General features: G+C 46.4%; 2 protein-coding genes across 3 annotated transcripts in view; one reads left to right on the top strand and one right to left on the bottom strand.

Annotated features, from left to right (window-relative positions):
- PCNT (pericentrin) overlaps window positions 1-1,032 on the bottom strand; it is a 104,756-nt gene extending 103,724 nt beyond the window's left edge. The window contains exon 1 of the mRNA XM_063341208.1: window positions 877-1,032. Within this exon, the coding sequence (XP_063197278.1) occupies window positions 877-930 (54 nt within the window). The 5' untranslated portion in view covers window positions 931-1,032. The remainder of the gene's footprint in view (window positions 1-876) is intronic.
- Window positions 1,033-1,548: 516 nt separating this feature from the next.
- C7H21orf58 (chromosome 7 C21orf58 homolog) lies at window positions 1,549-18,848 on the top strand. Of its 2 annotated transcripts, none has more exons than XM_063342455.1 (9): window positions 1,549-2,531; window positions 7,093-7,164; window positions 8,690-8,747; window positions 10,584-10,651; window positions 11,358-11,501; window positions 11,958-12,072; window positions 13,464-13,603; window positions 15,366-15,538; window positions 17,247-18,848. In XM_063342455.1, the coding sequence occupies exons 1-9, from the start codon at window positions 2,430-2,432 to the stop codon at window positions 17,314-17,316; spliced, it is 942 nt and encodes a 313-aa protein (XP_063198525.1). In that variant the 5' UTR covers window positions 1,549-2,429; the 3' UTR covers window positions 17,317-18,848. The 2 variants fall into 2 exon arrangements, with proteins under 2 accessions (XP_063198525.1, XP_063198526.1); XM_063342456.1 differs by having other exon boundaries at window positions 16,954-18,848.
- Window positions 18,849-19,640: the final 792 nt, after the last annotated feature.

Below are 19,640 nucleotides of genomic sequence, written 5' to 3'. Positions count from 1 at the left end.
ACACATCAAGTGCTAATATCATAGCTGCAGTCAATAATTGCTAAGACAATGTTACCTTTATACATCAGTCACATCATACGAGCACAGCCCCACCAAACCGCAACTGACTGAAGGCACGTAACTGCCCAAAGCGTGTGAAGTGTCCCCTAACAGCACGACTGGAAACAACCAAACCAACACAGTTCTCCAGTAACACACCTGCAGCTGCACGTGCAACTGGACCAGTCACTGAAGCAGTAAAACAGGCAACACCTATGCTTGGGTATTCTCACCTGGAAATATGGTATTTTCACAAATAACTGAGTGGGAACACAGGTAAAAATGGGAGAACAGGGCGGAAAAAACCCCAACAACAAAATGCAAACAAAAAAACAGCCACCAACATCCACACACACAAACAAAAAAACTCAAACCAGAACCCGGGGGAAGATATATGCACTACTTTAAGCTGCTCCTTGCTGACTGAAGATCGTGTTTATATACCTCTGTCACAATTCGGGAAACCTTCCAAACAACCTACGTTGAGGGAGCACCGCCAGCCATATTTATTTCTGACAGAACCGCGTTACTCAGGTAAACAAATCCCATCTCCCGACACAGCTCCGAACTGACAGCAGCGCTTCAGCACTGACGCCGCCCGGCCCCGAGTGCCGCTTCAAATGCGGCCCCAACGCCGCCACGCAACGAGGGAAAACCCGCCGGCGCACCGCCGCGCGGGAGAGGCCCGGAACGGGCAGAGGCGATGCCGCGGGCGGCTCCCGGAGCCGGCCCCTCGCCAGCCCGCCCCCCCCCCCCACCCGCCAGGCCCTCCCGGTCTGTACACGGCCGGGAGCAACGCAGGGCGCCGGGCGCGAGGCCAAGCCAGGACCCCCTCACCTTGGCCCTGCCGGCCTCCAGTTTCTGCCTCCGCGTCTCCTCCTCCGCCTCCATGTGGCGAACAAGCAGGGGGGCTGGAGGCGGCACGGCGGCCGGGCCCACCACGCGCCCCTCGCTGCTCCAACTGTCACACCGGAGGGGGCACAGAAGTTTCGGTCATGGCCGCCCCAAAGCCTTCTCCCCGCCCGCCTCGGCTCCACCGCCAACCGCGAGGCGGCGGCAGCCAGCGCTGGCCAATAAGAGAGGAGGGGCCGGCCCATCCTGCCGGGAAGGGAGGAAGCTCTCCGGGAATTGGTGAGAATCACCGTACCCAGGAGGCTCGTCAGCCAATGCCGAGAGCAGCCGTTAGCCTAGCCCCGCCCAATCCCGCTAACTGACTCCTTGGGACAGGCAGCGCGAGCAGCGGCGCGCCTTCTGCCTCCGCCCTGGCTGCCGCTAGTGCCCGCCTCTCCTCAGCAGCCACCAATGGGGAAGGGTAACCGCCCGCCGCCCGCACTGCGCTGGATGGCCAGTTTCAAACGGGCCGCCAGCCACGGCCCCGCCCAGCGGCGGGAGGCAGCCAATGGGAGGAGGGGAGCGGCGGCCGGGGGAAAGCTCACCCCGCCGTGGCCGAGCTGCCGGCCTGGGCGGCCTCCGGCGCGGGGCCGCGGCTGCCCGGTTCCCTCTGCCGCCGCTGATGCTCCGGGTCGAGGCTGGCCCTCCGCGATGGAGGGGCTGCTTGTGGGAGCCGTGTTTTTCCGTCTGCCGTTTCTGCCCCTCCGTGACCGATCCCGGCATGGCGGCCTGGTCCCTAGCCCCGTTGAAGACAGAGGGAGGTGTTGGCACGGGGAGGTTGACCCCCCCCCCCCCCGCCTTGGTTATAAACTTGTGTGTAGAAATATTACCCTTTGCAGCACGCCTAGTCTGCCTTTTGTTTATATTTTGCGTCTCGGTGTTGCAGCGTCTCACCGCTTTGTTTCCATTGCGGCAAGTGAATTGTGAGGAGTTCCCTTGCGGAATCCCTTCTTCCGGGAAGTACGGGCACAGCAAGAGCTAAGATCTGGAAATAATTGTCAAATAACAAGGGAGAAATTAGGTGCTCTTTTATTAATATTGAGAGCAATTAATCTTACAGTCATCTACAAATCTGGTGACTTTTTTTGCCTATTGATGTCATTAAATCATGCTGGAAAAGACATGCTTTAATCAAATTTGTTACTTGGCTCAGTTCAGAGGTAAACTCTTGTGATACGCTGGCTTTTTCTTTCTAAGAACATGGACATACGAGCGTTTTCATGAACCCTTTTTCTATCCCTGGACCTTTCTATGCATTTGGTCCTTAAGCTTGGCTCTTCTCTGTATGGGCTTTTGCCCCGAATTTGGATGTTGCGAGATCCAGGTCATGAGCTGGAGCTTGCCGCTCCCCTGCGCTGTGCCTATGCTGTCTGGGTTTCCCACGCTATGTCAACCGCCATCCATGATCGCATTCTTGGAATAAACCATTTTGTGCAAGCCTCCCACGTTATCTTCATGTAAGTGTTTCAGCATAGACAACAAAAAGACTGGAGCAGTGCATGCTCAATATTCCAAAGAGAAAGCTGAGGATGCTAGGAGCAACGAAGGGTTGGCAAGGCTTTCTCTACGCTTCAGGATGCCTGTCTGTGTCCACAGCTAAGGTAAAGGTTAAGTTTTAAACTACTGCACAGGTTGCCAGGGGACAGTATGCATTGGCTTTCCTTTTCTTCAAGACCAGTTTGGCTCTTCCAAGAAGAATGGAAATTTCAGCAAGCAAACCACACTGGGATGTTAGATCTGACAGTGAGGACAGACTCCTGATGCTAATTCTGGTCACCTCCTGCTCTGTTAGCCATTGGCTGTTTTGAGAGTTTTGTTTATTTGTTTTTCCTGGTAGTACTGCCATGTCCTCTGACCCCATAGCCAGGATTCTGCGTTTGTCCCCAGTCAATGCTAAGAGATAGAGTCTGAATTATGAAATTTCCTAGTGTAAAAGTTTGTGTAATCTGAGAAGCAAAAGGAAAATGGTAAGCTCAGAACAAAGTTTCTTAAAGAAAAAAGATAACATATTGTGGCATTTATAATGGGAATTCTGTTACATGAGATATGTCACAAAAAAAATTTGGTTTAAAATAAATTACTGCTTTGACTTCTTGCTCCAGCTAAAAATGTAGAATAAATAAGTCATGTTTGTTTGGGTTTAATGGATTTTGGTTTATTGGTTTTTTGTTGTTGTGGTTTTTGTTTTTTTAAAATAACCAACTCATGCATTGTATTTTCTTATACCCCTGTCTGTTAAAATGTCAGGATTTCTAGTGCTAATCTAATTAAATTGACTCAAGTGGAAATGTTTGAAAGGGACCTGTCTCCGACAGCGTGTCAGCTAGCTAGCAATCAGCCAGTACCAGCAACCCTGTTTGAGTACCACCCAAATTGTCCTGCCAGCACCTGAACTTGGGTTCTGTGCTGTGAGTGATGCTTTGCAGTGGGGGAGCTGAATCCAACCGGGCAGGCTGGCAGGGCCACCACCTCTGTTTCTGCTGGGGCCAATCCTCCCGTAAACCTTTTATGGTTTTATAACCATAAAAGTACTAGAGGTCATTTATACCTTCACTAAATTAGCAGTAGCACTGATAATGCTGCACCAAGATCAGGCTGGTAATGAAACCTTACCGAGAACTCTGGGTGCTGCTGTAACCTATCTGCAAATAAATGAGCAGTGTTTGTAGAGGCCAGGGGTTTGCCATTGTAGTATAAGAAGACAATAATCGTAAGTATAGAATATGATTGCTATAGTGTACTTTATCATAAGTAAGAAGAACTTTATTGTAAGTATAATTTGGTTCAAACTAGGATCACTGTTTTCGGAAATAACAGTAAAAAACAACATTGCACATTGTTATACGACAGTGGCATGAAATAACTCTAATTGTAGAATATGTTTTATTCATACGTTTAGTTTCAAATGCAGATAGGACATTTTTACAATGCTTGTAAATGCCAAGCAGCCTAACAAGAGCTCTAGACTGTTAACTTGCAACATTACAATTAGCAGACTCAGACAGTTGATTGGAAGGAAATTGTATGTACTTCTCCATTGGTGATTTTATATGTGTGTGGGTTGGTTTTGTTTTTTTTTTCTTTGAACTCTCTTTTAATAAAATAAAACACTCTTCTAAGACTGAATCTCCCTGTGGAACCAGAGCGTGAAAGTTTACTGTCTCTGGATATTTCAAGGTGTGTCAGTTTCTTTGTTTCTTTTTATATTGTGTTTTAGAAATCATAGTAATTAAAATTAAGGGCATAAAGTATCAAAATCAATAAAAGATATTGTAGAAATGTAGTACCGGCATGGACCTCACCAGGTTATTTAACGCATTCTTGTATCTGAGGAGAAATCTAACAGTCCAATGTTCACCACAGCTGCTTTTCTATATTATTTTTAAACAACTTTTGTGAAAGTTTTTTCTTAGATAGCTGCTCCATCATTTATCTCACTATATAATTAAGATTTTTTTTTCATTTTTTTAATCAGGTTTTCCTCTCCCTCACTAAGTCAAGTGCTTCTCGCCCAGTCTTTTCAGACAGAAACTCCCCCACCCTGCTCTTGATTGTATTCTTTCGTTTATTTAAAGATTTCTAGCCTGTCCTGTCCTCACCATCTACTTATTAATTAAAGAAAGTTGGTTCTTCCAAGTCTTCCTCAGAACTTCTTTTTTCTGGACTTCCTTTCCCTCTTAAGCCACCGTGTCTAAAATTAGGCACAGTATTCTATATATAGATCCTTTTTTGCAAGATCCTCTTGTGTCTGGCTGGCAGATTTCGGGCAAGTCATTAATTAGCAGGTTGTAAGATGCCCCTAAAGTAGGGATCCCACTGTGACCAGGGTATCCATAAGGAAAAGAAAGATCCCTTAGCAGATTTGCTTGCAAGCTTTTTTTACCTAGTATTGTATTTTCTCCAGGATACCTGTCACATCAAGCAGAAGTTTCTCTCTCTTCCTGTCCTCTATAGTCAACTCAGTTGCTAAACGCCGGTGCTGTATGTTTAATGGAATACTTAGTTCTTTTTGTGAGCCTTTCTTGTAACCCTCTATTCATACTGCAATGAAGGCTCTAGAAATTTAACTTCTAGGAGCACTTTATTGAACCAGTTGATGGTAAAACATCAGCTCAATATTTGTCAGCAGTAAAACAAAGCCTACTACAGCCTCAGCAATGACTAATAGCAGGCTCGCTGCTGTTGTAGTTGCCTGGAGATGCCAACATCATAGTTTGCTTTGCTACGTTGCTGCCTGAATGCTGCCCACAACCCCAGTTACCCCACCACAAAAGGGTTTATGAAGTAGAAAGGTACTAGGATAAACATGAGACTGTACAAAGGGACATACAGCCATGGCGCGATAAAAGGTGCAGCTGATGCAGCATCTTCTGAGAGTGGCCGATAGCGGAGGACAAGAGGTGCGTACGAGAGCAGTCCATGAGGGCTTTTGCATTATATCTTCCCAGCTGAGTTATGAGATCAATGAACGCGGAAAATCTGCTGTTTGAGGATGAAATAGATAGATCCTCTTGCTTAGAAAAGAGACACCTGAATGGGAATATGATACAAGAATATAAGTCACAAACAGTATGGAAAAAGTGCATGGAGAACAGTAGTATAAATTTTACATAGCAAAGGAGAAGATTTCCAATAATCTTTTCAGGAATCTAGATTTAAAACAGTCTAAATGTAAGCTTTCCCCCCCCCCCCAACACTTAAGTAAACAATACTTATGCAGTTTACTTGTGTAGTTAAGTAAGTTAAGTAAGGCTTATGCTTAAGTTTAAGATAACTAGGAAACTCCTTGTCATAAGGTTGTTGCAGCTACCCAAAAGATGAAGGGATCAAAGATGTTAGAGATAACGGGAGAAAAATCTATTGGGGTTTTAAAATACAAAAACGTACACTGAGGTGTTTCTCAGGAAATCTGGCAGGTGAGAGGGTTTTCTGTTCTGCCATGTCACCCACAAAATGTGCAAATGAGCCCTGCCAGAGAAAGCTGAGCCTCAGCTCTGACATGGCACAGCTATTTTGAGGCTCCGTACATCTCAGTTTCTGTAACCTCTGCAGTGACTACCAGCCTGCGCGTTTTTAAGGACAGATTTCACACACATGGTGTGTGGGTCACAGCTGGAGGAGGTGATCTGTGCCGCTCCCACGCAGCTACCTACAAGCATCTATCAGCTGCTCCAGCTGCCAGCAGTGGCTCAGCTGCAGCTTTGCTGTGGCCAAGGATGGGGTTGTAATTTTGCTCTCCTAGGAGCAGAACCAAGCTAAAAATGTGATATTGAGTATGATACTTGGCTTCTTTCTCGTGCCTTGGTGTTGATTTTATGGATGTCACTGACAAATGTTATCCTGTTTTTATGCTTGGTAGGGCTTTGCTGGGAGGGGGAGGAGACACCCTACACAGGTTGCTTGGGAGATCGTAAGCAAAAGGATGTTGTATCACAGCCTTTCTATTCATCCTGGGATGAGTTCCAGCTATGCACCTTAATTTTTTTGAGTTTTTTTTTACTATCTGGTAATGAAAACTCATACGAAGGGCTACATCAAACGTGTACAGGCCCCTTACAGTGGGTTAAATATTGCTATCGGGTATCAATCAGCAAGATCATAACATGACCCCTAGGATTGGGCTTCTGTTAAAGAACCGTTGGCTTTTATTTCTTTTTTTCTTGTCCAATAATGTGCTGAACATTTGCTTTGCAAGAGGTACATAAGCTTCTACACCTAGAGATTAAATTGTTTATATTGGGGATTGACACTACAAACTTAGCAACCAGGTTACAGGCACAAAACTCTGAGCTACGTAGAAGACACTAACAATGCAGAGAGCCAGGTTTAGTGCCACCGCCAGGGAAAAGGCTAGCAACCACTAAGAACAGACAAATATTCACCCTGAGTTACCCTTCTGTGACCATCGCAACCTGTAGCACAAAAATGCATTGAAAGAAATGCCAGAAAAAGCGGCATCTGTAACCTTGTGGTGAACATCTGTACTCATTTTTACCTGGGAGTGAAACTGAAGCTTTTCTCTTCTTTCCTCAGTTGCTCACAATCTTGTAATTTTTTTTTCTAATGGAATTATTCTTCTATGAGGATTGTGGAAAGGAAAAAATGACCACTGAAAACCTACGCTTAGCTTTTTAACCTGTTTTTGCCTGCCTACTCTTCCAGGAGACTACTATAATGACGGATCCTTCAGTGGCGGATCACTTGACACGACTGAAACTCAAACTTCTAGAAAAGGTAAGGGAATAACTGTGAAATGGTCAGCTTTGCTCTGCTTTTTGCTCTTGCATGTTTAAGCATTAACATTGTGTTTTAAATAATTACATTTCTATCGAGATACAAGGAGGATCTGCAGCCAACTGAGAACCTCTTCCTTTGCACAAGCAGAGGCAGAGCGATGTGCAGTAGTGTTACAGTCACTGTCACTTTTTAGAATAATATTTTGCAATTTTACATGGACCTACAGTAAATTAAAAATAGAGTTAAAGTGACTGATCTTATGGGACACATCACCAGATAGCTCGAAACAAGTTTAAGTTGTGACAGGCAAAGCTTAGGAGTAAATTTTGGGTAAAGAGGAACTTGAATTGTTTTAAGGCAATTTTATGTCTTCTTTTTTGTCTACTGTCATTTAAGCTATGTTTCCAGGTGAAAACATGGGCAGACCTTCACTGGAAGCGTGTGAGGTGCCACACAGAGTTCCAGCAGCTCCTTGTTGTGACTTCATATACTAATGCACCTAGGGTTCTCCACTCAGCCCTGTTCCTCCACTCTCAGCACATCTGACATCCACTAGTGTGGATCTTCTACTTCAGTGTCCTCCAGAAGCTACTTAGAGTTGTCTAGAAGGAAAACCAGTTTGCCTGGAGATGTGAATGCTGGAAGAGGCATCTAATCTGTCTCCATGGCAGAGCCTTTTGTCTTAAATGCAGCACCCATCTGATGGCAAAGTTTTCACCACTGTGGAGCCACACAGAACCAAGAAAAGAGCCTTTGTATGAGCAAAAAGGTCTCTAATTTCTGAGCATCAGGGAGGAACAAGGGCTAGCTGCTCCCTAAGGAGCAAGAAGTTGAGCACAATAACACAGCCAGCAGGATAGAGGCCTGGCTGGCCAGTCCTCAAGCAAGACAAGCAGGCCAGAGCCAGAGATGGTGGCCAAGGTCAATCAAAAGTCCAGATCTATCAGGAAAGCTCATGGTGATGAGGCAGTTCCAAGGCCAACCTGGGAAGTGACTGCAGGTTGGGATCAGGGTTAATAGGATCTATGGCCAGTCACAGGCATGGCTGTGGTTCAACTGCAGACCAACACTCATCCAGTATAGCTCAGGTAGGAAATTAAGACCTAGAGCCAAGATTAAAGGGGCTCCTGGGCACATCAGTGGTGGGTGTGGATGGAAGCCCCGGGTGAAGCTTGTCAAGGCCATTTAGGTCTATTAGTGCACCTATGAGTGTCTGGCATCAAGTTCTTCATATGATCCAGCTCTCTGCCCTATGAAATAAATGGTGTATTAAGTCTCCCGATTCACCGTCCTATCAATTTCCAGGTCTGGGATAGCCTGGCCAGTTGGAAGCATGACTATTCCTTTACCATAACTAGATTTTTCATACTTCTATGAATACTTCTTGTAGCTGTGATTTAGCAGTTTAGAAGCATTGTTTGTCTCCTCCATCCCAAACCTATGCCCGTAAGGTAGGGTTGGAAATTGCTGTGAACTTTGTTGCCTGACTCATAACCAGTTCTTGTTGTGGTTCTACCAACAGAGACTAGAAAATGAACAGGAGGACCTAGGGAAGATGGAGTCACCTCTCCCAACTGCAAGTAAAAGAGAAGCATTTGTTCTAATTATGGATGTGATTTGGAAAGGGCTTAGTGATGTTCTCAGGCATGAGTTCCTCAGCAGGTCACACTAGATGATCATGTCTCCTCCCTAAAAGCTGGAAGAGGCCTCTGTGTGCTCAGTGGTTGGGCATTTGGGAGTCAGAACTTGTTCTGTCTTGGCAGGGCAGGAAGGAGACTCTGAACTTGAGTCAGTGCTGCCCCAGCTCAGCCTGTGTATCTAAATCTGTATGCAGCCCCGGGGATTGGGAGTAGCAAAAATGTGAGTTCTGGTGTAGCTCGTGCAGTAATGTCAGTCTGTTTACTAGTTTCGGTCCTAACTGAGACACTGAATCTTAGCGGCCTTGATGCAGGGAGAACGGGCTTGCTATGCTGTGCGGCTATCTACGTTTTATCTTTTGAATTTATTCAACTGGTGGTTTTTTTGATCAGCCAGCCGAGCACTGACATAAGAATGACGTCCTGCACAGGGGTCCTCTGCAACCTCTCAGCTGTGGATGCTGGTTCAGCTGGAGCAAACTGCTGGTTATCCTGTATGTTCTAGCTCCTATACCTAGGAGTGAGCCCTTGTTGCAGTCCAGCTGTATGTTTGGCTTTGGTGATCCTGTAAAGGAGTTGTTAGGACAGCTGTGTGTCTGTCCTCCACGCTGGAGGAACACTCCACTACTAATGCTGCTTTGCACCTTTGAAGCTGACCAATGCAGCCTTGTGCAGACCAGAATATGGTTTCCAGTGAGAAAATATGTGACTTAGCTTATGAAACTAATTGTTAGCTGAAAGAGTTGGTCTTGAGGACTGTGTTGATAAGATCTGGGAAACTGTTTTACCAGGAAATCATGCATGTGCAATTACAACCCTTCGGTTTGGGCAGAGAGGCCAGGAATCCCAGCCTGCTTATGAAACTTTGAAAGTTTAGACAATTCTCTATAAAAGCTAGAAGTTGATAAATAAGGGAATTTAAAATAACTTGTGTCTTTATCAAACCCTTTCAGAGACTGTTACGATGTTTCATGTACACGCAGCGTGTTCCTTTCAACAGTACTCTCCTGGCAGCTGCACATGCTATATGCAGTGGCATTAATTTCTTTGTGTGGCACATGCAGTGTTTATAATTATATTATCTATGGATTAAAGGGTACTAGTATAAGATCAGTAATATTTCTAGATTGTACTTTGGGCTCCTATTCTTTGAGATAATGCACAAAACTTTCAATGCTGTGGCCAAAAATTAAAAATCCCTTTAACAACTTACACTTTCAAAATACAAAGTGATGCTTTTCAGAGCAGATGCCAGGCATCCCTCCAGCGTAGCTGAAAACGTTCTTTCTGATTTTCTTTTCAAGCGAGTTCAAAATCAGCCGTATGCAGGAAGAACTGAAAAGGAAGTTGATTCAGAACAAAAAGGAAACAGAAAAGTTGACGTTCAAAACGCAGATTTCTTCAATACGTCACAACAAACTCTTTTTACACTTCACACAAACATCCTTCGCATGTACAGAGTATATCTAGAGAATTTCAGGCTGAAATGAGTTTCTAAGCCAGGAGGTTAAGGGGGGCTTTAGAGAGCAATCTGAAAAGTTTATTTTCAGGTAAGGTGCATTGCCTTTGTAGAGGCTGTGCAGAACAGCTGTCTCTGCGTGCGGCATAAAGTCATTATCTGTTCATTCGTTGGATTTGACAAGAAAAGTAGCCTAAAGTCTTTTATGGAGGAAGTCAAGCTATCTTATAACACATTTTCCATGATTAATCTCATAACGTAGGTGCTATAATAACTCTGTCTTTGTGATTCTTTGAGAAGATAATGGACTTTTCCCTCAGGGAACAGACGGGACAATATGCTCCAAAGTGCCCTAAGGCGAAGGAACGATCTTCTGCATGAACTTAGGGTAAGAGCCCTCTCTGTAGACAGCAACAACAGAAAAGGCTAGGTTATATGCACATCCACTGCCGACGTGGATTCAGTTTTTTCCTGTCCTTTAGTTCTTTGACTGGGCGGTATTCAGTCCTCTGCTGGCTCAGAGTATAGAGGCTGGGCCAGCTAATCAGGGAGAGGGGTCAGAGAGCAGTTTGTGTTCCCTCACTACGGCTAACGAAGCTTGCACCCACTTCAGTTAGTTGGTGGGTTGATTCTGTTTGTCCTGAACTGCTGTATCGTAAGCTCTCCGGGGCAGTGGCAAAATGCAAAGAAGGGATTTTTAATGCCACCAAAATAGGGACAATAGAAACTGTTACTTATTCCTCAGTTGTGGAGAGTACCAACCATTAATTAAACATTTTCCCAGGCTTTTGGCAGTTTGTTCTTCACTTTTTTTCCATTCCTTTTTGCTTGTGCTGAAAACTGTGTGGCTTTGTGATATGTGGGAAGAAAAACTTTCTTTATATTTCTGTGGGCACTGGTTGAGTGCTTCCCTTCATGCAGTAGTCACTTGTGGTCTGCCCGTCAGACACAGCAGTGCTGGACGTTTCTGCAGCTGGGTTTTGGTGAGCAAGGCTGCGCCCTGCTGCAGGCTCTGAAGGGTGTCCAGAGAGTGTAACAATACTGTCTGCCTTTCTGTGACCAGGTTTTCTTTCAGAAGATACTTGATTTTGCAGGAGCAGCACCTTCTGGAAGAGCTTTCACAGCCCCCTGCACCAGCTGGACAACACTGTCGTAACCACATAGCTGCCCCCCCCCACATCTACCAGATACCTTTTCCAGCTCCCCAAGTGGAGTCACCAAGGATTATCCAGCAGATGGTAAGGATCCTCTCTCCTAGGAAACACCACTAGTGCTGTGCCAGCGCGAGACAACCGCTTGGGAGCTGTATGGAAACACTCATCCCTCTGAAAAGGAAGATATGCCTCTTGCTGTTGTATCAGACCCTTACTGCCCTAGGCAAAATCTAAGGGAAATCGTCTTACAAATAAGGCACAAAATTAACAGTGTGAATGGTTTACCATAGGAACGAGGTAGCAAGAGGAGTGGGAGGATTGCTTATGCTCTGGCCTAGCTGTTCAGCCAGTTTCCAATGCACATCACTGTCTGCTCTACAGCCCACAACCTCAACATCTTCTCCATGAGGCTCTCGTGGGACACTGTCCAAAGCCTTACTGAAGTCCAGGCAGATGATACCCACTGTTCTCCCTTCCCAAAGATGAGAGAGCTGGCCAAAACCAACCCCGACTTCTCCATTTTCCATTTTTTTTTTTCAGGCACCACCTCAGCCTGCCACCATCATCCAGCAGTTACCTCACCCTTCCCCCCTGATCGCACAGATCCCCCCTGCCCAGCCTTTTGCAGCCCCTCGCTCCGGAAGCATTAAAGAAGGTAACGCACCCTCTGTCTAGTAGCCAGCTCCCATCACCAGGCCTGGAGAGGGCAGGCAAGGTGCCACGGCAAGCAGAAGGGGGCACGGGACGGTGAGCAAGCTAGTTAGTGACATGCTATTTCATTACCCGGCTGCTGCTGGAGCTGTGGGAGTTGCACTCCATAAGCGGACGAGATACCATTTCTGAGAGGCTTTCTGACAAACTCTTGGTGCTAAAACTAAAGAAAAAGGGACAACAAACTCAGCAAAGCAAGGTTAAGCTGCTGGGGAAGCTTGGGAAAGCAAAACAGCCCAACCCATGGCACTGAGTAATCTTAACCAGGTCAAACTCATGCGCACAGATGATTACAAAATTATCAAACAGGCTTCTAAAATCTGTTTTTATTCTTCTGTTCCCTCTTAACCTGCTGTTCAGTCTCCTCAGAACAATACAGACTTTTATTATGCCCCATGTTTGGAACCAAGACAGAACAGCTGAAAGTGCTGTTCCAAATATAGTGCATGCCAATATAAAGAGTTTATTTCTAAACATAGGTGGACGCTACTGTGAAATAACACATGACCAAAACTGGGATGACTTCTCTGGCTCAACCTTCAGCCAAAGGTTTCTTTATCCTACAGAGAAATCCTCAGTCATGAAACGGCAATATTTCTCAGCTCTTTCTTCATCTAAGTGTCCGAATTTTTCAATCAGAGTTTATTTTCATAAACAAAATAGTTCCAATTCATGCATGACTTTTCTGAAGTTGGTAGATGTAAACTACTTTTGGTATGACCAGTTAAAAAAGAAAAGGAGAGTTGCCTTGATTTTTTTTTTTCTTCTTTTTTTCTCCCCTCTCCGTCCTTCCTTCCCCCCTCAAGCGAATAGTTACACTGCACGAGTCCTCTGTTATTAGGACCCAGAGATCGTGGTAAGTAGATTTGATGCACATGCAGCGGACTCTCCAGGTGGCACTGCAATATCACATAAAGTTGAGGAAACTTCTCACACGGAAATCAATGATCTTGAGCTGAAGCAATGGAGAGTACTGTAAGGAGCTGGTCCATTCTGGAGTAAGAGAGAGAGCTCTAGCACTCAGTCCTTCTCCAGCCTTCCAGTTGGCATAGCCAGAGGGGTGGGCTTGTGGGGTAATTAACAGAGAGAAGATGCTCAACAGCAGCTTTCTTGTAGAAGGGAGGAGAAACACAAGAGCTGGTCCGAGCAGTCTTATTCATAGACATTAATTTTTCACTGCCTGGCTAATATTCTTCACATGTCCCTTTCAGCTGCTTTGTCTTGGTTGCAATGACCAGTCTGCATACTGGAGGGCACTTCTTACCAAGATGCCCCTGCTACTTGTCAGTTGCTGATAAAGCCCTTACTTTCTTCTTTGGGGTGACCTCTTCCCAGATATGGTAGAGATGATGCTGATGCAGAATGCTCAGATGCACCAGATCATCATGCAGAACATGATGCTGAAGGCTCTCCCACCGATGTCGTTCATGCAGCCCGCTGGAGCCAGCCCTCCCCTGCTTCAGCATGCACAGCAGGTAACGACACTGGAGTCTGAAGGGCATTGTTGCTCACACAAGGCAACGGCTGATTTCCTTGGGAAGGTGCAGAGCCTGGACAAAACATGCAGAAAGCCTGGGATGTTGAACAGCTGTGCGCACCTTCAAATCCACTGCACTAGGAGACTATGACTGAGCAGAGCACAGCCTGCCCCTGTGCCATGATAAGCACTGTGACAGGACCCGGTGAAAGAACGTCTCCTCCACAAGTGCAAACTGGATTCACTCCAGCTCTGAAAATTATCTGGCCTACAGTTGAACCACTAACAGACTGTACATGGAAGAGATCTACACTGGGCATCTGCTGCTGCAGGTCCACTTGCTGTAAACAGCAGGGCAATATTTATGTTACAAATCCTGTAATTGGTAAAATGTGACCTGGCAGTTTCGAATGGGCTAGAGCTGAAGCACGGATTTTGTGATTATACTTGGAGCCCCACTGCTCTCATTCCTGTCTCACGGAAAAATCAATGGCTACTGAGCTCTGAAAGGACAGGTTTTAAACATATTTTGGGGTGTAGATCCCTATAGGTGTTTTTCCAAAATGCCTTACCAGTGCCTGGCAAGAGGTATGTAATTTTGAACATGTCCTTAGATGCCCTATTCCTAAGCTATTTTTAACAAGGTGATATAGCTCCTTAGTGTTCTTAAGTGCTTTGGAAAAATGTATTTCTAGTCTCTAATCTGTAGCATTTATTACCTAAGAAGCAAGGACAGTTGATCTTCGAGGAGGAGGGGACATCCCAGCGCTGCAAAAACTTCCCCTATACTTTTCCTACCCCTCTATTTTCAGGCTATGTCTTTTTCCTGTGCCGTAAGAAAGATTTGTTTTCTTTTTCTTGTTGGGTGCTGAGAAAGTAACTGCCACAGTTCTGCAGTCCTTGCCCAGCTCACTTGCACGTTTCCTACATGCTATTTGCAAAAGCAACAGATGGCTTAAAAGGCCCCAAGCCCCGGGCTTAACAGAGGGGTAGGGAATGCAGTCCTCCTCCATAGCCCATCCCATGGCCTCGAGGGAGCCGATGCGTTTTTGCACCTGTTGGGACCAAATGTCTGCCCTGGACAGAAAGCCCCCGACGGCAGCTGCTAGCTCTCACATTCCGGGGCACCAAGTCCCAAGAGGCCACCTGTGGCGCAGAGGGGCCCACTGGCATCGTCAGCCATGGTCCTGGGGTGGACTTGCTGTGGAAATGGCAGGCAGTGCTGGCTCTTCCTTTTGTTAGATCTGTGCTGAGTGTTGCCTCGGACAGAAGTCCTTTTCTATTTTCCTTAAACTTTGCAGTTTCTTGTTTTGAATACTCTTTCCCTCTTGCTGTGAAGGAGACGTCTGGGGCAGATGGTGGTGCTGGGAGAGCTAGCAGACTCATCTGCAGCTTACTGTGGAAGACCCCATGTCTAACGGAAGATGGCAGAGGAAGAGTGTGTATCCCCCAGGTGCACACCTGCCTCCCCAGGCGATCCTATCACCGTGTGTTTCCATGACATGGACCAGTGGGATATATTGGGGGGAGTGGGGTCTGAGTGCCTCTGAGTATCAGGTGAAATCTGAAACCACCGAGTGTTTGCTGCACTTTCTGTGTTGGAGCCTGCAAAACCCATCTCCAGATACATGCTGAAGGACTTCCTTTAGCTGAAGGACACCCGCCATGGGGTGGTCAATTGGGAACCCAGCCCCTCAGCTAGGGACCCTTCCAATGAGGGTGCAGATTTCACAAATTACCCTTTGTCTCTCTCCAACAAGGACCTACAGTTTGCTGCTCCCCTGGCTGTGAAAGCAGACAGGACCAGGCCATCTGTGGTGCACCACCATCACCACTACCCTCCCACAGGAGCGTTCGCAGTGCACCATGAGGGGTTCCCGTCCACATCCATGATGCATCACCAGACCAGCAGCATGCTCCCTGCCCTGCCTACGTAAGTAAATAGGCATCCACGATGTAAACTTTTAGCCTTTCTTTCCTACACAGATGGGATAGCTGGGTAGACCAGACAATCCCATGCCTTCACTGAGGCCAGTCCTGTCTTTAACAGAACAGTGGGATTGAGGTGGGTTAAGTGAGGATTTGATACACTCAGTCTTATAACTTGAGCAATTAATCCTTGCTTACTGCGGAATAAACGTGAGGATCAGACAAGGTCTGCAGATGATACCAGGCTGTGTCCCTACCACACAGTGCCACCACTCAGCAATGCTGCGTGGCTCTGCTCTGCACTGGTTGTTCTCCTGGGTTTTGGGTCTCTCTGTGAACCTGGCAGACACCTGCTAAATAAAGGCTGCATGTGTTTTACATTCAGGCTAAGGATCCCAGTAAGATTTATATTCTTAAAACACTACTGAGACATTTGCTAATCAGAAATTCCTGGGAAGAAAACCCACAACCACTCACTAAGGAAAATGGTACAAAGGGAGGGGAGTACTCAGAAATAAAGCCGAGCATTTGCGATAAGCCTGTGCTTGCAGCTGGGGTGTTTTTTCAAGCGCAGAAATGGATGGACTTCTTCCTACACTGCCCCTGGGTCTGTAGAGCCCTTGAGCCCTTAGCAGCGGTCAGCAGCCAGCTCCTCCAGGGACTCGCTTCACTGCTATCTCTGCCTGTGCCTCCCCTGCTGTCTCGGAGCCTGGTCAGCTTCCTAGGCATGAGCAGATCACACCCAGGACCAGGGTTTGAACTAGTCCGCTCGTGCGAATGCTAGTGGCAGAAGGAGTCTTGGGGAAGGATCTGAGCCAAGAGAGAGCAGTGGTCTTGCTGAGCATGTCAGGAGGGGATAGCAAGAAAGCTGGCGTGGAAGCAGCAGTGCTAGAACGTTCTTACATGCTGAGGCTGATAAAGAAATGCACATTACTAGGGTGGGGTGGGGTGGCTGGGGACTCACTGTTGCATTGGTCAGAATGCAGCTTTTATTTGTGTGCAATGGCTCTTTCAAAACCCTAGTGAACAGGACAGTATGGACGCAGCTGCATCCTCATGCATGGGCAACCTGCTGGCAGCGGTATCTGTGTGGCCCTCTTTAGCATGGGATTTGAATTCCTGAACAGATTATTTACCTAATGGGATTTTAAGGGATAAACATTTCTACCCCTTTCACTTTTACATGGGTTTACTGGTAAAGATCTCTTTTCTCCTTCCAGAAGCAATGCAATTAGCTGTTTGCAGAAAACAGCAAAGGATGATCTTGTCATGGCTTTTAAGTTGTCTTCTTCCTCTTCTTCAGCTACCTTCCACCATGAATTAGGAGATCTGACACATCTACACTGTCCTTTTGCAGCTGCAGCGAGCATATACTTTCGGCTGTTACCAGACACAATAAAGCCATTTTTCTTGTTGCAGGTGGCCTACATACTGACAGTACGTGCTCCTCTGCAAGTGGACCATAGTGTTGCTGAAGTCAACCTGTATTTCAACAGTTCCTAAATAATCTGTCTGATCAACAGTCTAATGTCTGTATGACTGCACATTGTTGGTACAAGAAGTGGGTGGGAGAAAGACTGCAAATGTTCAGAACAAACGTACCATGCGTCTGTGGCCTGCTCACCTGTTTCTGCTAGTTCAGTTGTTTCCTCTTATCTTCCAAGCTCAGACCAGCCACAAGCAATCCACTTTTTTTTGCCCTCTCTTCACAGAATCAAGATGACCCATCCCAATGTGTCTTGCAGGCTTGGCAGCCCACAGCAGCCCCTGGGCATGAGATAATCTTAACACCAGCATTATATGAGCCCTTGTGTGGGAAAGTAACGGAAGATCGGAAAATCGGCGAGGAGGATTGTAAACACAATCAAGTGACTCACACCTGGGGTGCTGGGAAACACGTTGTCCTGGTTCTGGCGGGGATAGGATTAATTCTCTCCGGGCTCTGGCAGGGACACAGGCATTCCATCCCCTGTGAGCCATGCCCACCCTGAGCTGCCGGAGCAGGGGGCAGGAAGTCACCCCTGCGAGTGGGCTGGGGTGTCCTGGGTCCGGTCGGTGAATAGCGGTTCCGTAACCGTGTTTGTATATCCCTCTATCCATGTTATTGTTTTCTTGTTCCCTTTGCTGTTCTGTTAAACTGCCTTTGTCTCAACCCACGAGTTTTGCCTTTTTCTTCCAATTCTTCACGTATTGGGAAAGCCGGAGAGAGCGGCACGTGGTTCTTTGTTGACATCTGAGGCCAAACCACAACACACACACGTATATCACACTAATTGTTGTTCAGTCTTATGTGCTTGCAAGCAGAACACCTGCACTTAGATAACATAAGTCTGCTAAGGACTCAAGGACACCTTATCTGCCGCTTGAGAATCCTGCCCTCTCGTTGAAGAAGATCAAAGCACAGTGGGAAAACTACACCTGCTCCAACCCTTGAGATACTGGCAAGAACACGGTGTCTGAGCGCTCTCACTCTCTTGCTAATAAGGGCTCTCTCTAGCTCCGCGGTGCCTGCCTCACCCGCTTGCCTGCCTCTGCCTGGGCGTTGCTCCAGAGATTCCCCGATCCATGAGGTATCAAGATTAAATTTGTTCTTTGCCTTTCGCCCGTGGTTTTGTGGTTGTTCCTGCATCCTTCCTGCCTGCATCCCGTCTTGCACCGTGCAGATGAGCTCGACCCAGCTCCAGGGCTGAGAGCCCCCTTCATGTGCAAATTGAGGAAATCCTCCTTGCAAAGGGGGCTGCTGCCCTCCTGGGGAGGATAATGCAAACTAATCCAGGATGCGTCAATGAGGGTTTAGTCACCAAACTTCACCAGGCCGAAGTGTTCCTCCTTCAGCTTTTGGCTTTACTCCCTCACAGATGCACTTGTGATGAGCATGAAAGATCCAAATGCAAGTTACCCGCATAGCAGGGCAAAATCCCGCCGCTGGATTTTCCTGAAGACCAGCAGTCTGCCCCACTTGTGAGCTGACTTTATGCACTATTTGGATAAATAGTTCTAAGTGGAGAAGAACAGAAAGAAATCTGCCGCTGTGTTCGTTGGGTTTGAATGTTGACATGCGATGCCTACTCCCAGCTAACTGCAGTCCATGTTTTCTGCCCCAGGAGGGCTCTGGCTCTCAGTCTTTCCCAAAGCTCACATTTACAAAGCTACCCATGGTTTTATTCTTAAAAAGCTATTGGAAGATGATTTAAGCAGCCTGGAACTGTGTATATTTGTTTCATTGTTTCTCAACCTTTCCCTCATATAATCAGGATTTAGACTTGATTTAAAAAAAAAAACCAAACAATAAAATCCTGAGGTTGTTCCTTGGATATTGGCATGTCTTTTTCTTCAGCAACATAAATCAAACACTTTTTCCTTCTTTACTTTTCCCACTAATTTTCAGAGGGCAGGCTTTAATCTGAGCCCATGCTATCCTGTTCTTTTTCTTTTCATTTATGACTCCTCGGAAGGCTCACTCAGAGTTTTAAGCAAGTGATGCTATTTCATTCTCCCAGCAGCCTGGTTGTATTTAATACAGAAATGAACACAATGAATTCGTAGCACTTTCTCAATGTCTTCCCACCTTCTCCTGTTTTTAAAGCGGAGCACATCTTTATGTTGGTTTTGCCTGCTGCAGTTTGTGAGTGAAGCTGATGAAGATAGCCCAGGGACCTAAATTTTGTTTGGAATGGTTATCCAGAAGAAAAGGTATTGCACTGGGTACAGATAGTCCCTGGTAGGCAAAGTTTTGTCTGGTTTGCCGAGAACTATTGTCAGTAGCTAAGGAGATAGGTGTGGCAGCAAGAAGCTGATGTGCATCGTCTTGGTAGAAAAAACTTCCAAACTGTGGCCCATTTACCATACCACATAGCGCTGCTCCTCATGGGGTCAGGAGCTTCCCCGCATGTTCGTGCCTCCTGCCTCTGGATCGGGTACATGGACGTGGCTGAGGCTGATTGTGCAGAAAGCAGTACTGCGGGACCATCTTTAGTTACACAATTGTACGCTGGTGTTATCCACAGGCGTCCGTGAATTAACTGAGGTACCTTGAAGTGCTGCTACCAAATTGGTAAACCAGGGTGGTGGAGTAATCTGTAAAGCTTACTGGACAAGTATGCAAA

Source organism: Chroicocephalus ridibundus, chromosome 7 (assembly GCF_963924245.1).
Source record: "Chroicocephalus ridibundus chromosome 7, bChrRid1.1, whole genome shotgun sequence".
In the NCBI taxonomy this organism is placed as follows: Eukaryota; Metazoa; Chordata; class Aves; order Charadriiformes; family Laridae; genus Chroicocephalus; species Chroicocephalus ridibundus.
The sequence above is the reverse complement of the archived record's forward strand: the minus strand, read 5'-3'. Positions and strand labels throughout refer to the sequence as shown.

What these genes read in the sequence shown, in the direction of transcription:
- C7H21orf58 (XM_063342455.1), top strand. Translation starts at nt 2,430, where the DNA reads ATGCTCAATATTCCAAAGAGAAAGCTGAGGATGCTAGGAGCAACGAAG. An exon ending in AACTCAAACTTCTAGAAAAG is followed by an intron (nt 7,165 to 8,689) that starts GTAAGGGAATAA and finishes TTCTACCAACAG; the next exon opens with AGACTAGAAAATGAACAGGA. An exon ending in CAAGGATTATCCAGCAGATG is followed by an intron (nt 11,502 to 11,957) that starts GTAAGGATCCTC and finishes TTTTTTTTTCAG; the next exon opens with GCACCACCTCAGCCTGCCAC.